At 54.2% G+C, this 26,930-nt stretch overlaps 11 protein-coding genes across 11 annotated transcripts; 5 read left to right on the top strand and 6 right to left on the bottom strand.

Annotated features, from left to right (window-relative positions):
• Positions 1-636: 636 nt before the first annotated feature.
• On the bottom strand, positions 637-1,632 carry AB675_7479 (uncharacterized protein; the record flags this gene model as incomplete). The annotated part of the gene is made up of 2 exons (XM_018147849.1): positions 637-1,456; positions 1,514-1,632. The coding sequence occupies 2 exons, from the start codon at positions 1,630-1,632 to the stop codon at positions 637-639; spliced, it is 939 nt and encodes a 312-aa protein (XP_018000337.1).
• Positions 1,633-2,116: 484 nt separating this feature from the next.
• On the bottom strand, positions 2,117-3,340 carry AB675_7478 (Phosphomutase-like protein 3; the record flags this gene model as incomplete). Its single annotated transcript, XM_018147848.1, has 1 exon — positions 2,117-3,340. The coding sequence occupies one exon, from the start codon at positions 3,338-3,340 to the stop codon at positions 2,117-2,119; it is 1,224 nt and encodes a 407-aa protein (XP_018000387.1).
• Positions 3,341-4,353: 1,013 nt separating this feature from the next.
• AB675_7477 (uncharacterized protein) lies at positions 4,354-5,297 on the top strand (the record flags this gene model as incomplete). Its single annotated transcript, XM_018147847.1, has 2 exons — positions 4,354-4,454; positions 4,508-5,297. 2 exons carry the CDS (start codon positions 4,354-4,356, stop codon positions 5,295-5,297), a joined length of 891 nt encoding a protein of 296 aa, XP_018000291.1.
• Positions 5,298-5,601: 304 nt separating this feature from the next.
• On the bottom strand, positions 5,602-7,161 carry AB675_7476 (uncharacterized protein; the record flags this gene model as incomplete). The annotated part of the gene is made up of 1 exon (XM_018147846.1): positions 5,602-7,161. One exon carries the CDS (start codon positions 7,159-7,161, stop codon positions 5,602-5,604), a length of 1,560 nt encoding a protein of 519 aa, XP_018000345.1.
• Positions 7,162-7,422: 261 nt separating this feature from the next.
• AB675_7475 (uncharacterized protein) lies at positions 7,423-8,478 on the bottom strand (the record flags this gene model as incomplete). Its single annotated transcript, XM_018147845.1, has 1 exon — positions 7,423-8,478. The coding sequence occupies one exon, from the start codon at positions 8,476-8,478 to the stop codon at positions 7,423-7,425; it is 1,056 nt and encodes a 351-aa protein (XP_018000189.1).
• Positions 8,479-8,734: 256 nt separating this feature from the next.
• Positions 8,735-10,528, bottom strand: AB675_7474 (4-coumarate--CoA ligase 2; the record flags this gene model as incomplete). The annotated part of the gene is made up of 4 exons (XM_018147844.1): positions 8,735-9,235; positions 9,304-10,292; positions 10,341-10,445; positions 10,492-10,528. 4 exons carry the CDS (start codon positions 10,526-10,528, stop codon positions 8,735-8,737), a joined length of 1,632 nt encoding a protein of 543 aa, XP_018000244.1.
• A 4,543-nt stretch (positions 10,529-15,071) lies between these two features.
• On the top strand, positions 15,072-16,610 carry AB675_7473 (Fumitremorgin C synthase; the record flags this gene model as incomplete). Its single annotated transcript, XM_018147843.1, has 1 exon — positions 15,072-16,610. One exon carries the CDS (start codon positions 15,072-15,074, stop codon positions 16,608-16,610), a length of 1,539 nt encoding a protein of 512 aa, XP_018000478.1.
• A 571-nt stretch (positions 16,611-17,181) lies between these two features.
• On the top strand, positions 17,182-19,057 carry AB675_7472 (Inositol transporter 1; the record flags this gene model as incomplete). The annotated part of the gene is made up of 5 exons (XM_018147842.1): positions 17,182-17,459; positions 17,600-18,029; positions 18,074-18,298; positions 18,354-18,716; positions 18,767-19,057. 5 exons carry the CDS (start codon positions 17,182-17,184, stop codon positions 19,055-19,057), a joined length of 1,587 nt encoding a protein of 528 aa, XP_018000528.1.
• Positions 19,058-20,225: 1,168 nt separating this feature from the next.
• AB675_7471 (uncharacterized protein) lies at positions 20,226-21,689 on the top strand (the record flags this gene model as incomplete). The annotated part of the gene is made up of 2 exons (XM_018147841.1): positions 20,226-20,627; positions 20,673-21,689. 2 exons carry the CDS (start codon positions 20,226-20,228, stop codon positions 21,687-21,689), a joined length of 1,419 nt encoding a protein of 472 aa, XP_018000382.1.
• Positions 21,690-23,341: 1,652 nt separating this feature from the next.
• Positions 23,342-25,136, top strand: AB675_7470 (Activator of stress genes protein 1; the record flags this gene model as incomplete). The annotated part of the gene is made up of 3 exons (XM_018147840.1): positions 23,342-24,447; positions 24,496-24,874; positions 24,924-25,136. 3 exons carry the CDS (start codon positions 23,342-23,344, stop codon positions 25,134-25,136), a joined length of 1,698 nt encoding a protein of 565 aa, XP_018000436.1.
• Positions 25,137-25,177: 41 nt separating this feature from the next.
• Positions 25,178-25,966, bottom strand: AB675_7469 (uncharacterized protein; the record flags this gene model as incomplete). The annotated part of the gene is made up of 1 exon (XM_018147838.1): positions 25,178-25,966. One exon carries the CDS (start codon positions 25,964-25,966, stop codon positions 25,178-25,180), a length of 789 nt encoding a protein of 262 aa, XP_018000271.1.
• Between the last annotated feature and the right edge of the window lie 964 nt (positions 25,967-26,930).

The following is a 26,930-nucleotide window of genomic DNA, read 5'->3' as shown; positions in this document are numbered from 1 at the left end:
TGATATCGTCACTTTCCGACATCATCAATTTCAAGTGACACTTCGATGACTTAGGCAGCACTTCGGGGATGGTTGTTTCGGAGCACCAGCGAAGTTCGGATGTCTCACTCGATGGGCCTGTCGAGCTTTGACGGATGCATTATGCCCACGATGAAAGCGACTTAGAAAGGTTCGTGTGCAATAAATCATTGTTTGAATTCGTAGGATTAGGCTTGAGGCCCGTCTCGTGCACGCATTGGACTATGTGCTGATCCAGCCGTGCCTTGGCTGTTATGTCCACTGATACGATTGTGTCCAAAGACTGCGCTGCGAGACGAGGGCGCTCCTGCGTCCTTACTTCTGTTGAGGTGGGCAGACAGCGAAGCTGTGACAAGAAGTCGTGAGCATTTTCTGCAACTCGTCACCTTGGGTGGTGCGGCCCCTGACAGCGCCCTCCCTGGCCAGAGAATCCACATCGAGTCTTTCCTGCGTAGTGACGCTCGAGTGAGGCTCATTGGAGATCATCTACCGATCCAGCGAGGTGACATTACACCTCCAGTGCCCGCCCTGACCTGACAAATGATCAAGGCACTGTTGTGAGAAAACGTCGTACTTGTAGTCATGGCTTGACATCTCACGAGCCCTCTGCAGGACAAATCAGCCTTTCGCCCCTTTTCCACCGCACAAATAGCATTGCGCGCTGGCATGAGCAGCTGCCTTGCAGCCAGGCTTGTGGCAGCGGTTAGGCCAGAGGTCGCACGCGCACGGGCCGACGATCCATGAGAACGATTTCGAGCAGGACTGGCATTTGCCAAAGTTTGCACGAAACTTGTGAGTAGCAAAGTCCACGGCCAAATCGTGAATTGACTTGAGCAATAGCCAGGTTGTACGGTGTCCGCAATCAACACTGTGCGAGCAGCTATGGCGCTCCGTCAGGAGCCAATACAGACAGATATCGCGGAGCTCGCGCTCATCTGGTGGCGTTGATTCGTAAACTTCGGCGAAGAGTCTTTGGACGTCAGGGAGGTCTCTGTGGAGACAGGGCCCATATCTCCCGCCATCAGTTAGCTCGCGGAAGAAGGCGCGACGTGCAGATTGCTTCAGGCTGTAGTTGCCAAATTTGGTCGCTGCAGCAAACATATGAGCGTGTAGAAGTGCCTTGGCTGGTCTCGAACCAATGTACTGAGATTCATCAACAGCGCCCTCCCGACCAGACTTTTTACTGAGCGCCGCAAGTGGATCGAATACGATGCAAGCGTCGTAGTCAGCCGTATAGATGTAGCGAAGGATTCGAGCAATGATGTTAGGATCATCTTCAGGAAGGTCGATTTTGGACTTCTCAGTCTCGGCAAATCCCGCGCAGATTGCTCTTTCGAAGAAGTCGCCACCTTTGGAGATGAGGATGGATTTGTGGGCACTGAAGGTGTGACCCTGGCAGGTTACGGTGAGGTCGGAGTAGTGGCCATGCTGGAGTATCCTAGCGAAGAAGTCAACTCATGAAGCCCACCTCAGGGAGGACTCCGTGTGGAATTACCTCAGAGAGCGATCTTGTTCGCTTCCGCCGATCAATTCTCGAAGGCCAGTCCCGCCAGGGTGATTGAATGTTGGCTGGGCTGCCACGGCTGGAGTTGGCGGCGGACTTGCCATTGCCATATTGGGTTCGAGATATCAAGAGTGATGGAAAGAAGGAGAGGGAACAAGGATGGAGTCGATGTCATATAGCCTGCCGATGAGGTCGTCTAGGCAGTGACTTCAACTCTGCTTGATGAGTGACTCCCAAACGGCAGCTCAGTGAAGCAGTGAAGACTGCGTCCGGTTCTGCTCTCAGTCTTGAATGAGAGGCGTCAGTCCGTCGGATTAGAGTCTGATTACGCCAGTACTCAACCAGGAAAGTCCTGACCTGTGCGAATCACGCCGAATGCTGTGTAGTATGCCTCAAGTCGAGTAAGTCCGCTGCCACAGCCATGCTCCTGGATTCGGGAGGCCACTGGGTTGGTGAACATGAAGTGAGCGATGGACCATGTCAGGCGAGAGGGCTGAAATGAGCCTCATCGAAGCATTACTCAGTCAGAGTAGTTGACTCCAACAAGTCAGGCCAGGGATGACGCTGGGAGTTTCTCCGAGCCATCTGCTAGCTTTACGGGATTCGTATGCCGCCATTGACCTCCAGAAACTCCTTGAAAGCAGCGTCCGAAGCGTCTCTGCCTTCCAAGCTGAAGCCAGGCGGACAAGCAGGCTTGGGGTGCCAAGGTTCTGTTTTCACGTCGGGCCTTCTGCCAGTAACCTTCTCTGTCTTGACCAGCACAGGTATAACGCCACCAGTCTCCATGATGAAAGATCGGTGACCAACCCCTCGCAATATGGCAGCAATGACACCAGAATGGACCGTCAGGGAGATAACAGTACTGTCATCGTGGGCGAAGATGTCGTCGAGCGCCCCGAGCATTCGTTGGGTGTGGGCAGAGTCTGTCTCGCGAAGATCAGGATCCCACAGCTCATCCTTTTCAGTGAAGCCCTCCTCAATGCGATAAGGTGGATCCTGCCATCTTGATCGGATCGTTGATAGCGGCGAGCGCTTGTCGCACGTGTGGATGCCATTCGTTTCCCGGAGCATCTCTTTGATCAGCGGTCGGTATGGTCCAGATCCATGAGGAAACTTCAGTTGCCGAAATGTGATGTCGGCGGTCTCGATAGCTCTGTCCATAGGACTAAGGTAGTAGGCCTCAGGCGTCTTCATCTTCTGCTCCTTGATTTGCGATGCCCAGAAGTTCGATGCGGTCTTTGCCTGCCCTTGCCCGACTGGTGTAAGGTGCGCATCGAGCCAGTTGACCGTCCCATTGCCCTCTAGTGTCGACCAGTAGCAATCCCACGCCACTCGACTGTAGTATGTCTCTGCAATGTTGTGGAAGCCTTGTCCGTGCCTTCCCAGAAACAAGAGCCTGTATGAAGTTGATGGCGGGGCATCTGCGTTGAGCGTGGACAGGTGATGGTAGAATCTTTGCCATTGGGTCGGCTTCGGCTCGTCAGAGGGGTACGACGGATCGGACGAGTATGAGCGGGAGATCAAGCCAAAATTGCTGGTCAGGAACGAGAATTGGGAGGCATTCGTGGTAGGGTCCGATTGCACGAAGTAGTCAGGCACGGCTTGCATGCGGTACCATACCGCCGAGGACTCCGAGTGCCCCGTCGGCGCGTCTGGTGATGTCGACAGAGACGGCTGTGCTTCTTTCATGACGACGAGCAGCGCGATTGTCACAGTGAGGAACACGAGCGATGGGATGAGTGTCGTCGTTCGGAAGAGGCGGAAGCGGCGTGGTCTTCCAGGGATTGCAAACGGCGGACTGTGGTCTCTAGGCAGCATCTTGTGATCGCGACAGCGAAGTCGCGCACAGCACACTCATCTTTGGCTTCAATTCGTAGTCGGCAGGAGACTACCTATGCATTGGAAACGAGAACAAGAATGGCAGTCCGTAGATACGGTGGTCCACACAGGCAGGCTGTGACTCTACGTACGGAGCGCTTTCTCGCACCACCACCTTCTACACGTCCTGCTTGGGGTTTCTCGGCCAGGGAGGCCGCTGAGGCCCCGGCATTATTATGCTCATCAAGTCGTTGGATCTCACATGAGACTCACTCAAGTGTCAGTGCGAAGCGCGGTTCCCTCGCGGTCTTCCTGGCTAGGGAGGGCGCTATAAGGGCAACACTCAGTACTTTAAGTCACATCCTGGCAAGCGACGTACGCTCTGGAACCGCAGCTGCACCCTTCCTGTCCGTCACGTCTACTCCACGGCGTCGAGCTCTTGCACCGCTTCGGTGGCTCACTCGATGCTGTCTGTTTCGTCTTGACTAGTACAAGACCCAGAACAGTCCCACAGCTTGTACTGCCACACGTCCTGCGATCTTCCCGCAATGCGCTTTCAACCTCCAGCTCCCAGGTACTTGAGCTGCTCCTGGTGTACGGATCGTTTGGTAGGCGCGTGCCGACCTATAAGGGGCAAGTGCGCGCTCGAGTTGTCGTCGGGTTTGACGATAGTGGTGGCGGAGGCATTTCTGTACTGCTATTCTCTGGAATCAACGAGGTGAAGTGGTCTATCCGGGCCATTACGCTGATCGCCTTGTCTGTCAATTAGTACGCTGTTACTCGAGCAAGTGTGTCTGCGGCATCACCACTTCACTTGAATATCTGGCTAAGCTTGGGGCAGCTTTCTTGCCTTGTTTGCTTTCTTGCCTTGGTGCCCGCCCTGGTGCCCCGTTTGCTTTGCTTATAGTCCACGCCCATCTACGTTAGTCCCTTTAGCCTTCTCCTTGCTACTGATGACAACCAAGATATCGAAACAAACACTACCGATCAGAATTGGTACGCCATCGGTCACTATGGCGGATATCTCAGCCTCATCGGAGATAGTCACAGACGATGAATCCACACCTTCCTTGCGAATGCTCCTCGACACCAGCGAGCAAGAAGCAGCTCAGATGTAAGTTATCGTGTCCAGGAGTGACCGACAACAATGTGCTAACGTACGCCCAGTCTCCTCGAGTATGGTCAATTCAGCGATCTGACCATCACTTGTCAAGGAACGACCTTCAAAGTCCACAAATTCGTCCTAGTAACTAAAGGCGGCGACTTCTTCAAGCACGCAATCTGCAGTGGTTTCCGCGAAAGCCAATCCTCAGTCATCGATCTTCCTGAAGATGAACCCGAGATCATCACGCGACTTCTCTCGCATCTGTACACCGGCTCCTACGCCGAACATCTGCTCAAGGAGGCCTCTGGAGGGGATGACGACGCACGCGTCGATGCGGATGCTATCCTTCTTCATGTCAAGATGTTTGCTGTCGCAGTCAAGTACGGCATCAAGTCCCCGAGAGACGCAGCTCGTAAAGCTTTTGTCGCAAACTTCACGGCCAGAGAAACCGACATGAGTAATGTGCTTCCACTGGTCATCAAAGCTGTCTACAGCACGACTGCGCCGGACGAGAGGGAGCTTCGAGACTTGTGCACGTACGATCTACTTTTCGAGCAAGCTCTCTGTACTCCCAATCGCAACGACTCTTCTGCTAATGCTATGCTTGAGGTCTTGTCTGCCGTTCCGGAGCTGGCTGTTGATGCTTGTGTCTTCTGGCTTGACAGCTTCAACGATGACACCCACACTTTCTACTGCGCCGAGTGTGAGAAATCTGTGGATTGGATCGCTAGACCTTGTGCATGCAAGAAATGGAAGGTTATCTGCGGCGAGGACGAATGTGATCAAGCCAGGAAGGCCGCAAGCATATGCCCCGAGTGTGGTGCGAAAGGCTCACTTGAGCGAGCGGATTAAGCAATGCCGGGAGTCAGGTCATTGAGCCCCGAGACTTCTTGGATTCTATGCAATCATAACAGGTTGCAACGCTCTGCAAATGACAGGCCTATTCGATATCAGCGGGTCAATGAGGGGTATCGACGCAGACGGGCTACGTTTCCGATTCAGCGGCTCGTCGGAGATCGGTCACACGAAAGTGGCGGTGACTTCAGCTCTTACGGGACTTACGTGCTAATAGCCTTGCAAGTGGAAGCACGGCACGCAGAGACCGCAATAATGAAAGACCTTTACATCACGCAGCGCTCTTCCGTTCTCGCAGTCTCTAACTTCGACGTGCTCGATCCGGCCCATTCACTACTGTTGTTGGCACCGACGTAGTTGCCGTTGTCTCGCTCCTCAACGTTGTCGCTTCCCTTGTCCCACGTCTGGGGGCAGAGCCAGCTTCGCTTTGGCCATCATCTAGTCCCTCTGCGAGCAATGCTAGTAGCCTTTCCACTCCATCAAGCACAACATTCGCCGCCTTCGCACACTCTGCTTCTAGCTCACGCTCTTTGCCGATGTGTGATACTTGCGTGATGTACCACGGCGCCACGTTTGCAACCACCGCTTCCAGCACCTTCAATTTCTCAAAGTTGTGGTACTCGCACTCACACCTGTCCGGATCTATACAAGGCGCCGCCGGTGGTTCCATGACAGATATGCAGATCGATCGCGGCGTGATGCTCGGATCTCCAGGTGCAGGCGTCAAGGTCTTCTCGATGGCTCGTAGATGGCTCAGGAGGGCGTTGTAGTGCCGCGTTTGCCAATCGCCGGACTGATTGACCAGGCTGTTGAGGAACTCAGAGGGTGCGGGAAGGAGGGCGGAGAACTCGAAGTCCAGGATTCCCGTCACTTGTGGCGGAGAGGAGGCTGTGGTGTCATCAGTTGAGATGAGGATGTTTCGGGGCGCGAAGTCCATGTGGGTGAATTTCATTATGTTGGACGCATTGTCCAGAAACGGCAGGTGTGCGAGTCGTTCTCGCAAAGCCGTGACCCTGTCGTCAATCATTGCTCTTAGGCCACTCAGCTCAGCGGCAGTCATCATATGCGCAATTTGATCGTCCAACACGAATTGATAGTACTCTGCCCATGTCCTCAACCCCTCGTGCCCAGTATCCTGTCTATGCGTTAGAAGCAGTCCGCCGGTGACAAACCCGCGCCACAGGTCCATCCGCGAGTCCTTGGGTCGCCAGAAAATTCCCGGCGACTTCCCATGAGCTGCAGTGAAAAGGCACTGGTTGCCTATCCTCGCTCCTCCACCACCGGGAGAACTCCAAGATCCTGTACCCCAAGGCAATCCCATTTCCACCGTCCGCCATGTCGCCATGTGCTCTGCCAACTGTCTCAAGATCGCATCCCCATGGATGCCGTCCAGGTCCTCGATAGTGAGCCTCCGCCCGGGTAAGCGCGTCTGCAATACCCAGCCATGCTTTACACCCTGAAGCACCTTCTTCCTCCGACCTGTAACCTTCAGGAAGCCACGATCAAGCGTCTCGATCTTCGCGCCATCAGTGGACCAAGCTACAACCTCCGGAACAGGCACAGAGGGGCAGAACTCCCGAAAGCGGAGAAGCCAGCCGACTTCATTCTCGACTTTGCGGTGGTTGAAGTAGTGCCCGGACACACGAAGGACCAGCTCGTGGGAGATGGTGTTGGTGTGCAGGGAGTCGGTGAGATCGAGGAAGTAGATTCTGTTGTTGAAGGAGTGGCCGTGTGTGAAGGCGGAGGCGTTGATGATGGCGTGGGAGGGGAGGACGGTTGATATGATGGCTTCAAGCTGTTGGTCGGTGAGGTGGACGTTGTGAGTGGGGTGGTGCGGGGGTGTGGTGGGTGCGCCTGACATAACGTCGACGGCCGAGCGCGCGTTGATGCACGATGGTCACAGTCACAATGGATAGTGCCTCAGGAGACCGCCAAGCCCCGGTGATCATGGTCAGGACGGCGGGGAGAACAATCAACCTCGCCCGGGAATGCTTATGCTCAGCGCCTTGAATTCCTATCTATCTGCTCGACCTGATCTGCTTCTACGTTTGCTGTTTTGGCAGCGGAGCCGACCTTGATTGCTTGAACTCAAGCTGTAGCTCGACGACCCAACCACTACAGCCTATCTTGTTCTGTGCGCTACCTTGTGCAGCAGGGTTCCCTTAGCTCCACACTCGTAGCAGACCGTAGCAGCTCGGCGAGCATTTACACAAGCGACCTCCATGCAAATGTTACCACCCCATTTCCTGCAAGCGCAGGGGCCGATGATCCATGCGACTTCGGCATAGCATTCCGAACACTGATATGCAAGATCACCCTTCCGATTGGGATCACCAAGTCGGTAGCAGGCCAAGTCCGCGCCGAACTCTGGAACATCCTCAAGACTCTTCAGCAGAGAGCGGCTGCCAGTCCCTTTGCACGACTTGCACTTGATCATCTCTACCAACGCTTGGACAACGCACAGATCTCTGAGCTCTCTTTCTTGTGACGGTGTCGTTCTGTAGACAGCAGTGATGATTTCTTCAACCTTGGGTAGTTTGTCTAAGCACCAAACATCGGACCAGCAACTGAATGTTCCAGCAAACGCCTTGCGCGCCTGATCTCGGAGGCCCGGTATGCCATATTTGACAGCGACTGCAAACATTTTGACGTGGATCATCACGTTCCCTGAGTTGAGCTTAGGTGGTTTAACCTCGTCCTTCTCGTCGCCATCGTCACCCTGGCTGTTATCGTTGCGCTCATGATTGTGGCGGTCGCTTTGAGAGGACTGCACTGTGGCGGATGCGATATTGTCTAAGTGGGGAAGCTGAGAGTCAGGCTCTTCCGCACACCCTGATTCATATTGACCAGTGTAGATATGCAGCAGAACCCTCGCAACCATCTCTGGCTCATCTTCTGGAAGGTCGATAGTGTGTGTGTGGCTTTCGGCGAATCCTCCACAGATCGCAGCTTGAAAGAAATTCCCCCCTTTCGCGAGTAGATACAACCTATGAACTTTGAAAGTCGTCCCTTGGCAGGTGATGATCAAGTCGGAGAATGTGCCGTACTTCAGAAGGTGCAAGCCTGTAGCTGCTTGGTCCTTGCCGATGATATCTCTGAGTCGAGGATCGAGGTTCGCATTGTCGGCGGATTCGACCTCCACCGATGAGGAGGATTCTTGGGCCGGATTCGTCGCCATCTTTGTCGTAGCGCAGATGGCAAGAAGCTCGCGCGAAATCCTAGAACCGTGAGCTTGCTATGCGCACAAAGTGATGTCAGTGGTGTGGATGTTTAGGAAGGAGCGTTCTAGCAAAGATGCTCTTGTTGCCAAGCAACTAGCCTTTCAAGTGACGAGCATGTAAGGCAACAAGTGAAGACCAGCCTGAAATTCCTTTGGGAGGCAACCAAATGAACGACGCGTGCACCAAATTCGGGATCGACGATTCTGCACTTTATCACAACTTCGCGCCCTGCTCCCGATTATCCCTGATCACCACACTCTTCCTCCCCTTATCCTTCTGAAGATCTCTCAACACCCGCCTCAAGATCTTCCCGGACGGACTCTTCGGGATCTCATCCACGACCTCAATCTCCACGATCCACTTATGCCTCACCTTCTTATCCTTCACGTACTGTATCAGCTTCTTGCCTACCTGTTCAGCATTCCCCCTCTTTCCCTGCTGAATCACCACAAACGCCTTCGGTCGCTCCCCAGCATAGTCGTCTGAGACGCCCAAGACCGCTGTGTCCTCAACGTCCTCATGTCCCAATAGGAGATCTTCGAGCTCTGCAGGCGCGACGCCAATGCCTTTGACCTTGATCATCTCCTTCAACCGATCTGTGATCGTGATGAAATTCTCCTTGTCGATCGACCCAATATCGCCCGTATGCAGAAAGCCGTCCTTGTCGAACGTCTCCTTTGTCGCCTTCTCGTTGTTTAGATACCCCATCACGATCTGCGGGCCTTTAGCCAGATCTCGCCGGGCTCATTGAGACCACATTCCTTGCCCGTATCTGGATCCACAATCTTGACTTCCGTGTTGGCGACAATCGACCCGACGCGGAAGGCATAGCTGTAGTCGTACTTCTCCGGCGGGTGCGCGGTAATGCAGCTGCAGGATTCTGTCATTCCGTATCCTTGCTTGAAGCCAGTGCCGGGGAAGGTCTTCTCGAGGAGCTGCAGGATCTCGGCGGAGAGGGGCGCGGCGCCGCTGGAGAAGCGTTTCAGGGAGGAGAGATCGTATTTGGCAAGTGTCTTCTGGTCGCGGACCATTCGAATGAGGATGGGCGGGACGAGCAGCATCTCTTCGAGTTTGTAGTCTTGGACAGTCTGGAGCATGGCTTCCATGGAGAAGGCGGGGAGCATGTAGACGTTGGCGTTGAGGAGGATCGGCAGGTGCATCTGGTGGACCAGGCCCGTGATGTGGAAGAGTGGAAGCACGGCGAGAATGCGCTTCAAGCTAGTGGGAGAAAGCTGGCGGATCTGGAAGCATTGCCCCATCACGTTGGCGTGGGAGATCATGACGGCTTTAGGCAGGCCGGTCGTGCCACTGGAGAAGGAGAGGAAGCCGCAGACCTCGGAGTTCTTCTTGCCGGGTGGCAGGCGGAATTGTTCGATCTGACCTGTTTCGCCATACGATCCGCCGATCTTGAGGAGTTCTGCCATGTTGGTGTGGCCAGCGTGAGTGCCTTCGAGCAGGAAGACGTGCTCTTTCGGTATGCCGGCAGCGTTTGCTGCTGCAGCGGCAACGTCCATGCTGCCAGGAACGGTGAACAGGAATTTTGCATCGGCTGTCTTGAGGGCGTATGTCATCTCTTCTGTATTGTATGCTGGGCTGGCGCCAGAGACGACGCCGCCGGCACGAATGACGCCGAACATGGCGCAAGGATACCAGACTGTGTTAGGAGCAAAGAGCGCCACGGTCTGGCCCTGCTTGAGTCCATACTTCTTCGTGAGGGCTGTCGACAGATGGGTCGTGTGAGTCTTGAGGTCTGTATATGAGAGATGTTCCTCTTAATATGCGGTCAGATCAGCCCGTCAAGCAAGAATAGGACACCCACTGGTGGCTGCATTTGTGTAGCCTTTCACTTCTGATACGGGCACGTTGCCAATAGGACTGAAGGCACTATCGAACAACCACGTCCAGATAGGGAGGTCATATTGCACTGCTCCAGTCAGTATCGCTTCGGGACGAGCAATGGGCAGAGCTACTATGAATGGGCGGGTTAAGCGACTTGAACGTAGGCATGTTGGGCGACTCAGGGCGGGGAGATGTGGTACAATGGAGAGAGCTCGACAGTCGAGACGAAGAACATCATTTCGTCGACCTGCGCAAATCTTTGGATCTGCATAATGCTCCCAATGATACTTCCGTATGCCCTCGGTCCAGAGAGTCAAGCAGCCGAGTCAACACTGCACGTCGACGCTCGGAACCGAGTTTGGCTTTGCGGGGAAAGCCATCTCCTCACGTGGACCGGAGCTTGTTGCCGGGCTCTTGGAGGCGGCGCCTGACGCCGTTGCCTCGTTCTTGCGAACAACACCCAGCACGGCCTCGAGCTGGGGAGCGGTTGGAGACGATATTCGACGCCCAGGTATACGAATTAATGCCGCCTGCTCTACCACAACTCTGTTTGAGTCCGGGAAGTAACCCAGGTCCGAATGGAACATGCAGGCGGTAGGCGTACATCGAGTAGCAACTCGCAGGAGCCCAAACAGTCATGAAGGTCTCAGATCCGTCCTTGGGATGAGTGAGTTGTCTGACCATCAAGATTGTCGCATTGGATGCATCGCCTTTAATGCCGAGATTCGAACCTTGTCAGCGCGCTGGTCTTTTGCTCATGCTTGTACCTACGCCCAGCGGCATAGTCGGCTGACGAATGTTGGCGTCTGGTCTCAAAAGCTCACTTATTCCCTGCCGCGTGGCAGTGTACTTATTGCATTGGTTCGTCTCTAAAGCCGCTCGCTCAGGTCGCGTGAATACGCCGAGATGCAGGGAAGGCGACTCTACCCGATCATGCGCTGATCGGCCTCGCTTGCGCGGCTGGCGGTGGGAGGCTGCAGGCAGGGCATACGAGTTCGTTGGCACTCACACCAATGCGCTTTCCTTGGATGAAAGAAATGTGGTGGTGGAGATCGCCCATAATGCCACTGCACTCATGTCGTGCGCCGCCCAGGGAGGCCCCCAAGAAGCGCGGAAGTATCGATGACATAATCTACCCAGGCAGTCATGCAGCACATTCCTTCAAGGAAGTAGTCGAGTCACGCTGCCCCGGCCCAGGGAACCGAAGAGGGCAGTATGTTGATTACCCATGTTACCCATGATATTCGTGCATGCATAAGTCACTTTTGACCATGTACAAAAAGTGCGCTATCCTAGATGTCGCAGGTGCGAACCATCCATGGATGACTGTATTCATCATTTATACTCTATACAGCCAAGTTTCCCTTTCCGGGGCTATTTCGTATTCTGTCACGACCCACCAATGAGTGGTCATTGCCCTCCTGCCTTATCTGGCAGAGCCCCGTATGTGTTCAGGAACGTTGAATGAGGGTGGCCGATGTGATGCTGCCAAGCCAGAGTCCGAGAGATCGCTAGCGCACAGGAGGACCACTGTACCTTCTGCTAGTGAAGTGGATGAGGTTGCTTAGTCAAAGCTACTCGCGACAGTCCCAGATGTATCGGTGTTTGCGACTGTGGACGGGGTCATGCTGCAGGAGACCTAACAAACAACGCCGTCCTTTCCCTGGACCTCGCAATGTTGACATGGCTCTTCTCGCTCCTGTCACTTTCATGGCATCTGCATATGACGGTATTGCCGAAAATCCACCGGTGTATGACCTGCACGCTGCTTTCCTTTGCGAACCGGTGGAGGCGGTGATCCCTCCGACGGCGGTGACGGCTGCTGGACCTGCTGCTGCCACGGTCTGTCTGACTTTTGCTGAGCGCTCTGTACTCCGAGAGAGGCGATTGAACTCCATTGCTGTGCCAGGTCCCTCTTCAGCTGCTCGTTCTGGTCTCGAAGTTCCGTGTTTGCTCGCTCGGTAGCCTTGATTCTCTCGCAAAGCTCTTTCTCGTGGGCTTGTTCACGTTCTCTGAATGCATGCTGTCTGTTGAGAGCAGGTTGTTAGTGTGGCTGGCCTCAACGCCGGTGTCCAAATGGAAGTAAGATCACGTGCAGGAACTTTGGGTCGGGCCGGACACAGCGGCCGTACTGATTGCCGATCCGATGTAGCAGGGCCGTATACTTACGCTGCTCGGTTTTGTGCTCGTCTCTTGTTCCGGCGGTACTCATTTACAGTTTGGATCTCAATACGAGGTATGACCCCTGGCTAGTGTCAACCTCTGCAGAAGAGACTGATAGAAGATTGAGACTGGGCATGCACACCTGGCTGAATCATATGACTGAGCTGCAATTGGCCGGCTGAAGCTGAGGACGCTGGCAGGCAAATGGTGTGACATCCTGCAATGCCCGAGAACAAGTGCTGTTATCCGTGGAATTCGGTGCAAGATGACCACCATATTGGGTTACGTCCAGGCCAGCACCCACGTTTCGAGCCGAACATGAGCTCGTGAGGATAGTGTTAGGGTCGGTCACATATGTTGGTACACTCCAGATATCGGGAACATCGTAAGTGGTGCTAGAGGGAGGGCTCGAAAATGCTGGAAACGCCACCGCAGATGGTCCAGAAGCCCCTATCGCATGGTGCATTTGCTGATGGTGCTCTCTTTGATCCCATTGTTGCTTCGGTAAAGGCTGATACGGCGGATCCGAAATGAACGCCATGTGCGACGACCGAATATGTGCCAGCAACAGCCACAGCTCTTGGCGATGCTCGCGTACACCTTCAGCAACCTCTAATGACACAGTCCCAATACAATTTCGGCTGTGTGAAGCGTATGAGCACAGGCAACGTAGGCTCAGATCCCCACGATTAGTGGTGGATGAGATCCCGCTCTGGTCGCGTCGATGAGGTGCGTTTCCACGATCGCTGTGAGACAAGTTGACGTAGATTCTTGCCGGAAAGGTTTTGGGTCCTTGCGAACATTTTGTATCGTGACGACTTCTGCCAAGGTTGATCGTTCGATCTTTCACAGGTTCATAAGCAGCCCGTTCAGTCAGGCGCACTAGGTGGACTGTGTTGGGACTCGGATATCGGCGTGATGGTCTTTCGGGGGTTAAGGGTCATCACATCTTGACGCGGATTTCTGGACGACTCGAAACAGAAAGTCTGTAGAGTACCGAGACGCGCTGGCCAACGTCGTGAAGAGTGTGAGGCTCCAAGGGCAGGAGACAGGCAGGTTGCTGGCCATGGTGTACCCAGTGGGTGCAGCGGGTGCGGGTGCGGAAGCGGATGTCGTAGTATCAAATGCCAGTGGCTCAGCTCACTCACAAGGACAGGCCTGAATTGTTAGTAAACTCGAATTTGACCTGCAGCGACTTTCTCTGAATTATAACTGCATTCGTCCGTTCTCCGGAAAGCATTGGAGCGAAAATCGGCAAGGCACCAGTCCAGAAGCAGTAGTCGATTGTGGGACAGATTGTACTGTTGTGCACTTTGCCACCAATCGCGATTGTGTTGTCGATGAACGCCTCGCGAAAGGGTCAATCTTCCTCGAGCGATCTCAAGGGAGCAAAGGCCGCTCGACCTTCGCGCCATGGTGGCCGACTGGCGCGATTAGAGACCCGACAATGATGTATGGACACCGCTCAGTAGCGGAGCAGAATCGAATGCAGATAAACACCTACCGGCAACACAGTCCCACAGTATTGTCTGCATTTATTTTAGCAGCAGGCCTGAACACTGGCACCGTCGCAACCAGCATTAACTGCGGCCCCGAGTGGCGAAGGACACCGTGTCACTGGTCAGGCTGCCGCGAGACATGGGGTCTGCAACGTCTATGATGAGCACGTGTAAGCTGTAATATGAACAAGGGCAAACTGAGACCGCAAATGGATCGCAGTGGTCATTCTATATAGATAGAAGAGCGCGGATGATCAGTAAACAAATGAAGCTTGACGATGTCACCGTGGCGGAACAGGAAGAAGGTTGGACCGCAAATGGACCCCGGAAATCTAAGGTGGGGCAAGCACGGTCGCGTCGATCGCTCTTGAACTCTTCTGCTCAACGCCTCCGGCAGGATGAAAGCTCTGCCATCATGCTTATGCCCTACGACAAAGCTCACTGCTCATCAGATACTCTGGCAGATGCTACAGTCGTGCCCTGTACTCCTGTGTTTCTGCGTGGTCACAAAGGTCAGAGGAAACGATTCACTGGCAAACAACTCAGTTGCACAGGACCTGGCGGTAAGCGGGAGACAGCTAGTGCGCAGGATGCCATCGTGACGCGATGCTGAGTGGCGAGCTTGCAGCAACACCACTATACTTCTCGACAATATCTTGCCGAGATGCCTCAATCTAGACCTCCAAACAGCTTTTGTGGGTGGCTGACCCCAACTACCGCGTTCTCCAAACCCCATATTCCGGATCGAAGCTGCCGATGGGCATCATATATGGGGGTCCACGAACACCTCCTCCACATCCACTGATCTTGAGATCGCAACGAGGTGACTATCTGACTGTGCAACCAAAATGGCCGTCATTGATGCCCTTCGTGAGGTTGTCAGGCAGCAGCATGCCGGCCATGTGCTCGGCGCAGCAGTACTGGTGGGCCTTCTGGCCTCATCGTTGACTATGCAATGATGCTGAATCTGAGGCGGAAAATGGTATGCTTTGATCACTTCCGCGCGTGAGGTTGACCTGGCTGATGCAGAATGTCAGCCTCCTGGACCAATGCCTTGGCCTATCGTAGGCAACACATTTCAACTGCCCAAGAATAAGCCTTGGATATATTTCGAAGAGATCTCGAAGCGAATGAACGCCCCCGTCATCACGTATTGGATAGGACGGAACCCAACAGTCTGGATCAACGATGCCTGGGCGGCTTCCGAGATCATGGACAAGCGTGCGGCAATCTACGCTTCACGTCCACGCATGATTGTCTTCGGCGAGCTTTCTACAGGGCAGACCAACCTCGTCAGCATGTACTATGGCGACAGATGGCGCGTGCACCGCAAGCTCACTCACATGGGTGTCGGTCTTCAGCATGTCCGCAGCTACAGCGGATTCCAGGATAATGAGTCCAAGGTAGTCGCACTTGATCTTCTCAAGACGCCGGATAACTATGTGATGCACTTCGAACGATATGCCGCCTCTGTCGTCTCAATCATCGGCTTCGGTCGACGGATCTCTACTCCTTCAGATCCCATCATCACTGAAGTCATCGCAGTGATGCAGCGAGCCGGTGAACTTAATGTGCCCGGTACCTCATTCCCTATGCTTCTTGAGACTTTCCCCATCCTCGCCAGATTCCCGAATTGGATGGCGCCTTGGAAACATGGCTTGGGAGGGGGCAAGGGACGGGGCAGGAACTTCTACTACGCCCTAACTGAAGAAGCCGTACGACAGAACACTCATCCGGAGTGCTATTCGCGCAAACTTTGGGACGAGGCGCCAAAGTACGATTTGTCGAATGCAGAGATCTCGTCTTTGACAGGCAACCTCTTCGGTGCCGGAAGCGACACTAGCAGTTCTACGCTCATCACCTTTGTGCTAGCTTGCTGCGCATTCCCAGAAGCACTGGTCAAGGCTCACGAAGAACTCGACCGTGTGGTCGGACCGAATCGTTCGCCGTCTCTGGACGACGATCTGCCTTACGTTCGAGCCTTTGTGAAAGAAGTGTTCAGATGGCGCTCGGTCGCCATTATTGGTGGGCAGCCACATGCACCTATTGCCGATGATGTTTGGAACGGCTACCTCATCCCTAAGAACACATGGGTTCAGGGCAACGTTTGGGCCATACATCATCACGATCGCGAGTTTCCCGATCCGGACCGGTTCTGCCCCGACCGATATTTCAAGGACCACCCTCTTTACCGCCCATTCCCAAACGACAAAGGATACATGACTTTCGGCTGGGGTCGACGAGTCTGTGCCGGTCAAGGTTTGGCGGAGCAAGGCACAACCCTGAGTGTTGCCAGGCTGTTGTGGGGTTTCAACATTAAGAAAGCACTTGACAAGTCTACTGGAAAAGAAGTTGCCGTCGACATCAATGCTTACACGAATGGGCTGAACATGCGGCCGCAGCCGTTCGACTGTCGCTGGATACCACGCAGTGACGAGATTCGGAAGACCATTGAGAGGGAGGGAAGGCAAGCCCTAGAAGATCTTGCGCAATATGATGGCGAGACGCAATATCGAATGAGCACCTTCTACAAGCAGGAGAAGTTGATTGAAGGAAAGGTACCTGCAAATGATGAGAAGCGGAGGTAGTGCTCGAGAGCCGTGCTAGGGTTAGAATCTCGAAGGAATCGTGTAGGTCAGCGCGCCGACGGAGGAAGGCTTTATTTCTATATTTTGCGCATAACAGAAATATTCTAAAGCGGCGGCTTGAGAGTAGAATTGTAAGGGTACATCCAACGGCGCCGGATGATACGTGGCGAAGGTCATGGGGGAGACCGGATGACAGAAGCTGGGCAAGATGTAACACCGGTTGACGATTCGTCCTCATGTGAGCTCGGAACCATAGCAGTGGTGCTTAATGTGCAAGCGAGCAATGACACTGTTTCCAAATCTGTGAACGCGAGTCGCTCACGGCAGTAATCCTACGGGCCCAAAGAGCAGTAAAGAGCTCGAAGTACGTTAGCGCAAAACGCAAGTGACGCCGGGAGGGAAAGAGGAATGCAAGCTCGCAGTAATATTTATACATTTGTTCATCTTGGCGCCCCTCGCTTTGGAATTTCACAAGGCAACCACCTTGTTCATTCCTTCCTATTCACCTCGAGACCATCAGCGACAGGAATCTCGATGATCCGCCTCTTTTCATTGAGACTGGCAAAACAATATGCGTCCAGATGACGCCGATGACGAGGCTCTCGAGCCGCTCGCTCGTGCAGCGTCTCATGACGAGGACATCGATCTCGACCTGCCGACGCGTTCTCCGTCAGGTCCACTACCGACGCCAGATGATCTTGCCGCGTTCATAAAGACCAACAATCTGCAGTACAAACGTGACATATTCCATCGGGCTGCGCTTTTGCTCCAGGGAGACACGCCGCCCACTGAAATAGTTGGCATCACGCCAGCCGAGCTCGATGCACTGGAAGATGAGGGGCGCCGAAAGTGGCGCCAGCGACGGTGATGTATTTGACCATCGCTTGCACGGCGTTTGGAGCCATGGGCCAGGGCTGGTGCCAGACCTCAATGAACGGGGCAAACCTTTACTTCCCGAAGGCTTTTGGGATCGATGCCGATACGCCAAGGAACAACCTCATACTGGGATTGATCAACTCGGGCATCTATCTCAGCAATGGTCTACTGGGTGCCTGGCTGGTCGCGCCATTGAACAAGCACCTTGGTCGACGAGGCGCCGTATTCTGGGCGACCGTAGTGAGCTTGCTCACAAACCTGGGAGGCCCGATGACACAGAATTGGCAGCAGCTGTTGTTCTTTCGACTTGTGCTGGGTTGCGCCTTGGGCGTGGTCAGCAGCACGCTCAACGTCTTTGCCGCAGAGTGCGCTCCAGCTGTTATTCGAGGTGGTCTGGCTGTGTCGTGGCAAGCGTTCTGTGCATTTGGTATCTTCGTCGGCTTTGTCGCAAATGTTGTCGAATACGACTTCGGACCGAACACATGGCGATGGCAACTCGTCGGACCCGTGCTGACCACGATTCCACTGCTAGCCTTGATCTGCGTCTGTCCTGAGTCGCCTGCTTGGCTGATCAAGTATGGTGACAGGTGGGATCTGGCATATCAATCATTATCAAGGTTGAGGAATACAGAGTTACAGGCAGCGAAGGAGCTCTACACGTCACATCTGCGGCGCGGCGAGAGAAGCTTGGTGAGCAGCTCTCCTACGTCGGACAGCTTCGGGAATTGTTCACGGTTCCGCGGATCAGGCGAGCAACGATTGCGGCATACAGCGTCATGGTATGCCAGCAATTGTGCGGCATTAACATCATCGTGAGTTGCAGGTAGTCCTCCGGAAGCTCCAATGCTATGCTAAGCCTTCTCCCAGTCCTTTTACTCCTCCACCATTTTCGCCGACGCCAACTTCTCTACGTACGGCGCTCTCATGGCCTCCACGATCTTCGGACTTGTCAACTTCCTTTTCGCCTTCCCAGCTGTCTGGACCATGGATACACTTGGCCGCCGCTCGCTCCTGCTTCTTACATTGCCATTCATGGCTATCACAATGTTCCTCGCATCCTTGGCTTTCAGCATCCCGGAAGCAAAGCATCCAGATCTTAGGCTCGGCCTGCTGGCCAGCATGATCTATCTGTTCTGCGCGCTGTACTCGCCCGGCATGGGCCCTGTACCGGCAGCGTACGCCGCAGAGGTGTTCCCTCTCAGTCATCGCGAGTTGGGCATGAGTTCCGCGGTCGCAGTGACCAACATCTGGCTTCCGCCCTTTCACTCACCTTCCCACAGCTTCTGTCTGCACTCGGATCACAGGGAGCATTTGGACTGTATGCAGCGCTGAATGTCGTGGCCTTATTGGTTGTGTTCCTGTTCGTGCCGGAGACCCGACTGATGACCTTGGAAGAGCTCGACGGAGTGTTTCGTATCAGCACGAGGAAGTTCATACATTATCAGTGTGTAGAGTATTTGCCATGGTGGACGAGGAAGTATGTGATGCGGGAGAAGGGGCAAGAAGTGCCGCAGATGGCCAACGACGATGCAGGGTACCGCGAGGTTGAGCAAGAGGACGAGTTCTCCTAAGTCAGCCGATGATGATTGATATGTCGAAGCCACTACATAGCCTACAATTGATGATTCGCTGCGAGCACGTGATTTGGCAGATTCCGCTCTTGCCACTGCAGTGAATGGATTTGACTGGTCGCCTCCTCCCCAGACTATTCTTAATCACTCACGCGCTCTTGCATCAGCATTTTCGACCATGTAACATTGCGCCGCTCAGAATGACATAGACCATTGATTCCACGAATCCCAAGAAGTCGCTGCATCCTGTTCGTGTTCGCGTCGCGACCGACGACACTAAATTGTTTGCCCAGAAGCTCGGTAGCCTAGCTCACGCGTTAGAGGCCAGCTCCAAGCTCCGACTTACCGATGCCAGGCGAGTGCCGCAAAAAGAACTTCTCGAGCTTCTATCCTTTCTTCTACTGCTCGAAGCAGTATGATGAGTTCTTCATGCTCACACGGAGACAACGAGATGTTTGCGCTCTCTGCAGATCATTCTCGAGATGGAGTCCTCAGGCGTTGACAGCGATGTGGCTCCAGATTGTCGGAAGAACCAGCTTTCGGCATCAAACAATGCTCGGTTGGTTCCGAAGTGGACAATTTCCCACGAGTATCTCGCGAGCAGAAACCCGCAAGTTTGACAAAGTTCGCCTAATCATTTGCTGCAGCCGACGCTGGAAGATGAAATTGCACCTATCACAATACGCTATTCCAGCCGCTTTGCTCAGTCTCAATATTTGCAGCACCTCTGTTGTGGGGCAGGAAATTACTTTTCGAAGCTAATCTTCGCCCATCACCAAGATCCACTTCAATCAACCCATGGCACAGTGCCCTCCATCGACCGTCCCGTCGCTACTGCGACGGCGTCGAACGTTCGGCGACAGAGCAATCTCGAGCTCCGCGCGATCGACATGGTCCTCTTCCAGTTCCTTCCCCTCAAAATGCTTTGACCTTATCCTTGCCATTCACCGCGCTGTCGCGTAGGTTTCTGTTGCTCTTCGCTGGCGTTGCTGTTGTTGTCATCGTTCGCGCTTGCTCGCGAGCACCACGGAAAAAATCAAAACTCACCCAAGTCGTTCATTCAGAACCAAATACGATCGCCGCGCGAATCGCTGGCCACCACAGTCATTTCCGGTATATCAGCTGCGTTACGGAGAGTCACAGAATATAAGCCTGAAGTACAACGAAGATGAGATCAAATACTATTCTACCAAGCGCCAGCGCCGTGCTGGTCTTGGCTTCACTCGTCAGCGCAAACCACAAACTACACGAACATGTCCATGCGCTTCACCAAAGGCATCACCAGCATGTTGCGAGATCAGCACCCGAGAATGCTGAGGTTGGCGTCGAGATCAGGGCGCCATCACCAGAAACTGCCGCGCCTGTAGCAGAGAAGCGTGATGGTCAATGCCAGTTTCCTTACGATGCTGGTCTCGTGCCTGTCGCGCCAGGTGGCATGAATGCTGGCTGGGCCATGAGTCCGGACGAGCCCTGCAAACCTAATGGATATTGTCCGTATGCCTGCCCACCTGGGCAGGTCATGGCGCAGTGGGATCCTTCCGCGACATCATATTCGTATCCGAAGTCGATGGTAAGCACACAATGCGCCTTCGGAGGAATGCGCTAACGTAATCAGAACGGAGGACTCTTCTGTGACGGGAACGGCCAAATATCGAAACCCTTCCCAGATAAGCCCTACTGTGTCCCAACACAATCCAACATTGGCGCCGTCAATGAAGCTGGCGGCGTAGTATCCTTCTGCCAAACCGTTCTTCCCGGCAACGAAGCTATGCTGATTCCAACCGAGATCCAACCCGGTAGCAGCGCGAGTCTTGCGAACCCTGACACCAGCTATTGGTGCAAGACAGCCGCCCACTACTACATCAATCCTCCTGGAATGCCTGCTTCAGAAGCATGCGTATGGGGAAGCAACGCCAAGGACTGCGGCAACTGGGCGCCATACGTCGCTGGCGCCAATGTTGTTGACAATGGCGAGACCTTCATCAAGCTCGGTTGGAACCCAATCTACCTCGAGCCAACGACACCCTTCCGCAATACCATGCCGGACTGGGGCGTTCGAGTTGAGTGCCCTGACGGCAAGTGCAATGGCTTGCCCTGCGAGATCAGCCCGAGCGACAATTGGGTCAACCAGATGAAGGGCTCCAAGGCCACCGTTGGCGCTGGCGGAGGCGCGTTTTGCGTCGTCACTGTTCCGAAAGGATCCACAGCGAACTTCGTCGTCTATGGCGGCTCAGCTAGCGGCGGCGGCCCTGCTCATGGTGGACCCGGTGGCCCCGGCGGACCTCCCTTCGGAGGTCAGAATAGCTGGAGCGATGCAGCGATGAGCAGTACCACTTCGGCCGCATCAAGCACCACGACTTCGGCCTGGAGTTCGAGCACGACCACATGGGCTGCTGGCAACTCAACGACAACCTCCTACGGTCCTCACCCGTCAGATAAGCCCCACGACAACCTCTTTGGGCCAGCATCATCGTCGAAAGCGCCCATTACGCTGGCTTCGCCCACGGAGAAGCCGGGCTACACCGCTGCTGTTCCTACCATCAAGCCAGCGGCCACTGGGGCGGCCTCCAGGCAGCAGTGGTCGGTAGCTGGTCTTGTGGTTGCAATGTTGGCTGCCGTTGTCCTGCTTTGAAAGGAGCGTCCATTGCCTGTTCTTGCGGCACGCAATTTGTGCTCTGGTCAGCGAAGGCTCCGGCAGCTTTTGATTTACTTCGATGTTCGTCGTCGTCGGCTGGGAACTCCAAGCGGGTCTGATTGACGACGGCATCTGCACTCATCGTACATATACCGACTATTTTCATACGATACCCACATTTTACCAGTGACGGACATTACCTGCTCAGCAGCTGGGGCAACTCTTGAGGAGATAAATGCTCTGCGCGGTATAGAAGCTGACTCCAGGGCCACATACCCAGGCAGTGCGCCGACTGCTTTTCTTTGTACAGCGCGTGTCAGCGAGATTCAACGACCTTTCGAACTTCACGTCATGATGCGAGGAGGATTGGAGGGCCACAGGACAAGGCCTTGCTTGGAGGACACGATCAGCGGATAGGAGATTCAGGGAGGGAGGTTTTGGAGGACGATGTTTATGAGGAGATTAGGAGAAGTATTATTTGGAGTGGATGTGCTACATCAATGTAATGTACATGGTGAAGAAGTATTATCGATCCCGAAGCAGAACCCGCTCCTTTAGGCAAAGTCAGTGCTCTTCGCTTGCTCACATCTAAGGTCGCGACTTCCTTACGAGTGAGCACCGTGACCACTGCCTGCCAAATCTGCAGACAGTTACACTCTGGTCGGTCCTTCCGAGTCAGGAACAACAAGCAGAGAGTGCTGAACTGTGCCAATAATTACTCGCTGCCCATACAATTGTCTTCAGATGGACACGCGACACACCACGCTTGTGCTTCAAGTTGCTTAGACCAAGGCTTGAGATAGCTTGGCCGTAAGCCAGACCTTTATCGCGGGCACAAACCTTCATTTGAACCGGCCTCACACTCCTACAGCACCAGCCTGTACTTGTGCCGACGCGCGAATTCATCTCTCACTGACCTCATCGACGAATTCGTCTGCGCGAGTCGTGAACCCACAGATCAAGCAAGATATCAAGTCATCGCTACACTGCATTGAGCAAAGCGTGTGGCAGTGCACTTGGTCTTGGCGAAAACCTGCCACGTCTGATTGGCACCGAAACACGCAACCTCCAAGCTCCTCGCCAAGATCAACACTTCCCGCCGAAGCGTCGTGTGCTTGATTGGACTCAAGGATACACAGCCAGCCCATAGTGGGGGATGTCCCAGGAGAAATTCCCTCAAAGGTTTGACAGAGTTGGAGATCAGCCGAAGCGTTCAAGCGGGGAGCTGAGGAACAACATATGATAATAATGTGCTTGGAGGGGCACAATGTCCTGGTTGCTTTCAACACCACGCAGAGAAGCCTTCTTTGGCTCGCTGCAGTAACGCTCGCCGACTGAACGGCCCTAAGTTTGGTGCTTGAGATTCCACCAGGAGATGAACAATACTGACCGTCCAATCCCCGAATCCAATCAACCTCCTGGCTCTCTGACTACAAGAGATGACAGGAAACCTCAGCGCCGGACACCATGGGCGTGCGACGAGTGTCGTCTGCGGAAACGCAAGTGTGATGGTGTAGAACCATGTTCTCCTTGTCGACGGTCTGCATTAGGTATATTGCTTGATTCGTTAGGGATCGCGTGCCTGACAATATACAGATTGCAGTTACCATTTTCGACGTCCAGCACCACCACAAACCCAGCGTATACAGATGCTGGAAATTCATCTGAGATACGTTCGATCATTTCTTGAGGATGCTGCTCGCAAGGTGCCACCCGAGCTTGGCATCGATTTCGAGGATGTTCTTCGGAAGATCAGCTCTGTGCCAATAGACGCGAATGCATCACCTCGAGCCGCCTCGGTCCCATCAGCAGGCGTCGATGCTGGGACAGCAGGTTCGCCTACCGACAATCTAAGTCGTCTGTCACACCCTGACTGCCTCAAATCGATCGTTGAGCTCTTGGACGATGGTCCGCCAGGGCAGAGCTATGATGCGGTGAATGAACTGTTCGATCGTCCACTAGCAAACGCACCCAAGGCGGCAACGAGCCCACTCCCGCCGAAGACCGAGGCGCTTGTGCTGATCAACAGCCTCTTCTCCACTCAGCATCCGCTGCTCGCCTTCCTCCATGAACAGTACTTCCGTGATACCGTGGATCTCGTCTACAACGCCGAGTCCCGAGACGAAGCAATCGACCGCTTCTTACCAATGCTGCACATTGCTCTCGCACTCGGCTACCTCTTCTCAAAGCAAACGCATCGCGAGGAGGGATGTGAAATTGCCCAGCAGAAGTCGATGCAGCACTTCATGACTGGTCGCAGTATGCTGCAGCCTCTGCGCGTCCATTCTATGATGGCTCTACAGACGTTACTATGCGCTGTCGTCTGGCTTATTTCGACCGGCCGTGTTGTTCAAGCTCATCCGCTGATCGGGCTCTCTGCATCTCTGGCATTGCGGCTTGGCTTGCATAGGAGGCATACAGGTCTGCCAATGGAGGAGACAATGCTCCACGCGAAGGTCATGGTGTCGATCTTGCAGGCGGATATGTTTGTTAGCATGTTGCTAGAGCTGCCCGGCTTTCTGCAAAACGTTGAATATGAGTCAGTCAGCCTTGACGAAGTGCAAGCCAAGGCAGCGCAGGACAAAGACAAGCGTGTCACGGCTTCATTGCAGCACTACAGTCTGCTAAAACTGTGCCGGACCAAGCAAACAGATGTGGAGGCGCTCCTTGCGGATCAAATCGCTCTGATGAGAGTCCGCAAGGACGGAAACGCTCCCTTGCCGCGGAGACCTGGCGGAAATCCGGATGACCAAAGGTAATATAGCATTCGACTTCCAAATTCAAACTCGGCTAACGCTGGCAGGATTCAATTACAAATGGAGATCATGCTCAACTTGGCATTCTTACATGTGGCTCGGACTTCTTTGCTAGACATATTGCATTCATCAGAACACCAGGAATCGCATGAGGCTTTCAACCACACCGTGATGGCTCTGGGTCTGGCCTCCGACACTATCAAGCGAGTCCAGATTGCGTTGCGGATGAAGATTCTATGTCCGGCCGATTGGAGTATCATGTATACTTTGCTGATCTCAGTGGTCTACATTATCGCTCTGCACTCCCACAACGAGCAAGCGGTACCTTCAGATGAAGCGCATCAACAAGTCGTCTTAGCTATCGAGCTGCTGGCGGCCTGCCGTTGCTGCGATGGCGGAGCGACTCGCGCTCTCCATGTGGTAAAGGTGAGATGATACCCGTTTGTAGAATTAAGTACATGCTGACGAGTCTTAGCTTGTATTGCAACGATCAAGCCTCCGCCATATCGACATCAACGACATCGTATCCAGAACATCACGCATTTGCGATGCCGAACCACAGACACCGCCGCTCAACGCCAACTTGACCCGCCAAGACGACATTATGGCGCTGCTGAATACCCGCCGACATGAATCATTTGCTTCATCCACAACCTCGAAAAGTCGCTCACCGAGCGCGACCACTTGAGCCATATGACTTCGACTTCGGTCCGCTGCAACGCTCGTTCTCTAGCCATTCATGTCCTTCCTGGCACTGATAGGCGGCACGTCGCCGTGACAGGTCTTCCAAGCACCTCTTCCCAGATTATTGTCCCTGTCCGCCTTCTGCAACTGATCGATATACTCAGCCTTCTTCGCTTTTCGCGCCTGCATCTGCGATGTGTCGATCTTCCTATACGCGAGCTCCTCAATCATTTCCTGCACCGTCATATGCAGATACTGCGGCGCCGGTGGCGCACGGCGGCGTTTGGGCTTCTCGACTGGTCCGACTGGAGCTGGAGGAAGTGGTCGCTGAACGAGTCCGTAGCCTGGTGGCATGGCTGTGTAGAAGTTTCCATATGGTGACGGGAACTGCATGGCTTGGGCACTCTGGTTGCTGCCTTGTTGCCAGGCGTCGAATTGGTTGGATGACGTATCTGCGTACATGGGCAAGTGGTAGGCGGGTACCATGACGAAGGACTGCTGCTGATCCGAGCCACGGCGCATGTCCAAAGGCGTGTTCATCGATGCCGAATCCAAGCCGAGTGGGTCGTACGCTGAGCCCATCAGCGATTGCCGTCGCATGTCATCTGCCAGCTGTGGCGGCTGCGGGAGGCGGTAATTTGTCTGAGGGTAAGGCGTCGCTGCGAAAGGACTCGAGGTTCTTGCGCGTGGATCGTCGATGGGCGGCGTTGGCAGGTGCGGTCGTTGCGGAAATGACAGATTCTGCTGGGGCTGGCTACTATAGCTGCTGCCGGTGTACTGGGATCGCCCTCTGAGTCGGTCGTAATCGCTGTAAGCGATATTTTGGGCGCTCATTATGAAGGTCTCGTTTGTCTGCTGAAACGTTCCCTGCTTACTCGAGTTATGGCGGCTCGCGTCTCGCTGCTACCGACCAGGATGGCAATCGCGTGTATGGCATCGATGAATTACGACAACACAATGTCTCAAGGCAGCAAGTAGGTTGTGGCCAGAGAGTACCAATGTACTACTTGGCTTGATGCTTCTAAAAACAAGAAGTCTTCTACACGACCCAACATCTCCCGAGCGGAAGGGGCTTTGTATGTGGTTCGTCGAGACAAGCATCATCGGATAGACAGGCCACGGGGGCCACGAGGCATACGCATACAAAAAAGCTTCGCGCTGTGAACCTGCATGCTTGGCGGTCGACGGCAGCGCGGCACATCTCGAGCGTTTGTGGGATTTTTGGTAACAATAGTAGCATTCGCATAGAGGGGCATAACTCGGAAAGAACGGGAAGAGTAGGAATGCAGAATAGATTCTTTCGCTTAGAGTGATGGATACGAGGCCCGAGCAGGAACCAAAGGAGAAGCCGTGCCTTCATCCCGCAGATGGGTGATAGATGTGAGTAATTGCTCGGCTGGACGGCACACAAGACTGATTTCTGGGACTTGGGCTCTTGGGTTGCTTGGACATTTTCCTTAGGTAGGGTTTGGCATTGGCGGGGCCCGTACCCTTAGCTGGGCGAGGGTTTGCTACAACGTGAAATAAGCATTTCCGCGCTGTGTTTCTTTCTTGTAGACTCCCGCCTTCTGCTACGCTGAGCAATCGACATCAAGCTCATAAGTAGGGGAGGAATTGAGGCAGTGCAAAAACAGCGGAAAGTGTCAGGGAAGCCGTCCAGCCGTGAATGCTCAGCAAACTTGGCTTCTGGGCTCGCCAAAACCATGGCGGAAAGTTGTTCAATGTGTGGGATCTGCAGGAAGTAGAGTTCGCGCATACGCGTCCTTTGGCTTGGCTGCCTCCTTAGCCGACTGGCTTG

Source organism: Cyphellophora attinorum, assembly GCF_001299255.1.
Source record: "Cyphellophora attinorum strain CBS 131958 chromosome Unknown Contig12, whole genome shotgun sequence".
Taxonomy (NCBI): domain Eukaryota; kingdom Fungi; phylum Ascomycota; class Eurotiomycetes; order Chaetothyriales; family Cyphellophoraceae; genus Cyphellophora; species Cyphellophora attinorum.
Note: the sequence above shows the minus strand (reverse complement) of the source record. Positions and strands in the feature narration are given on the sequence as shown.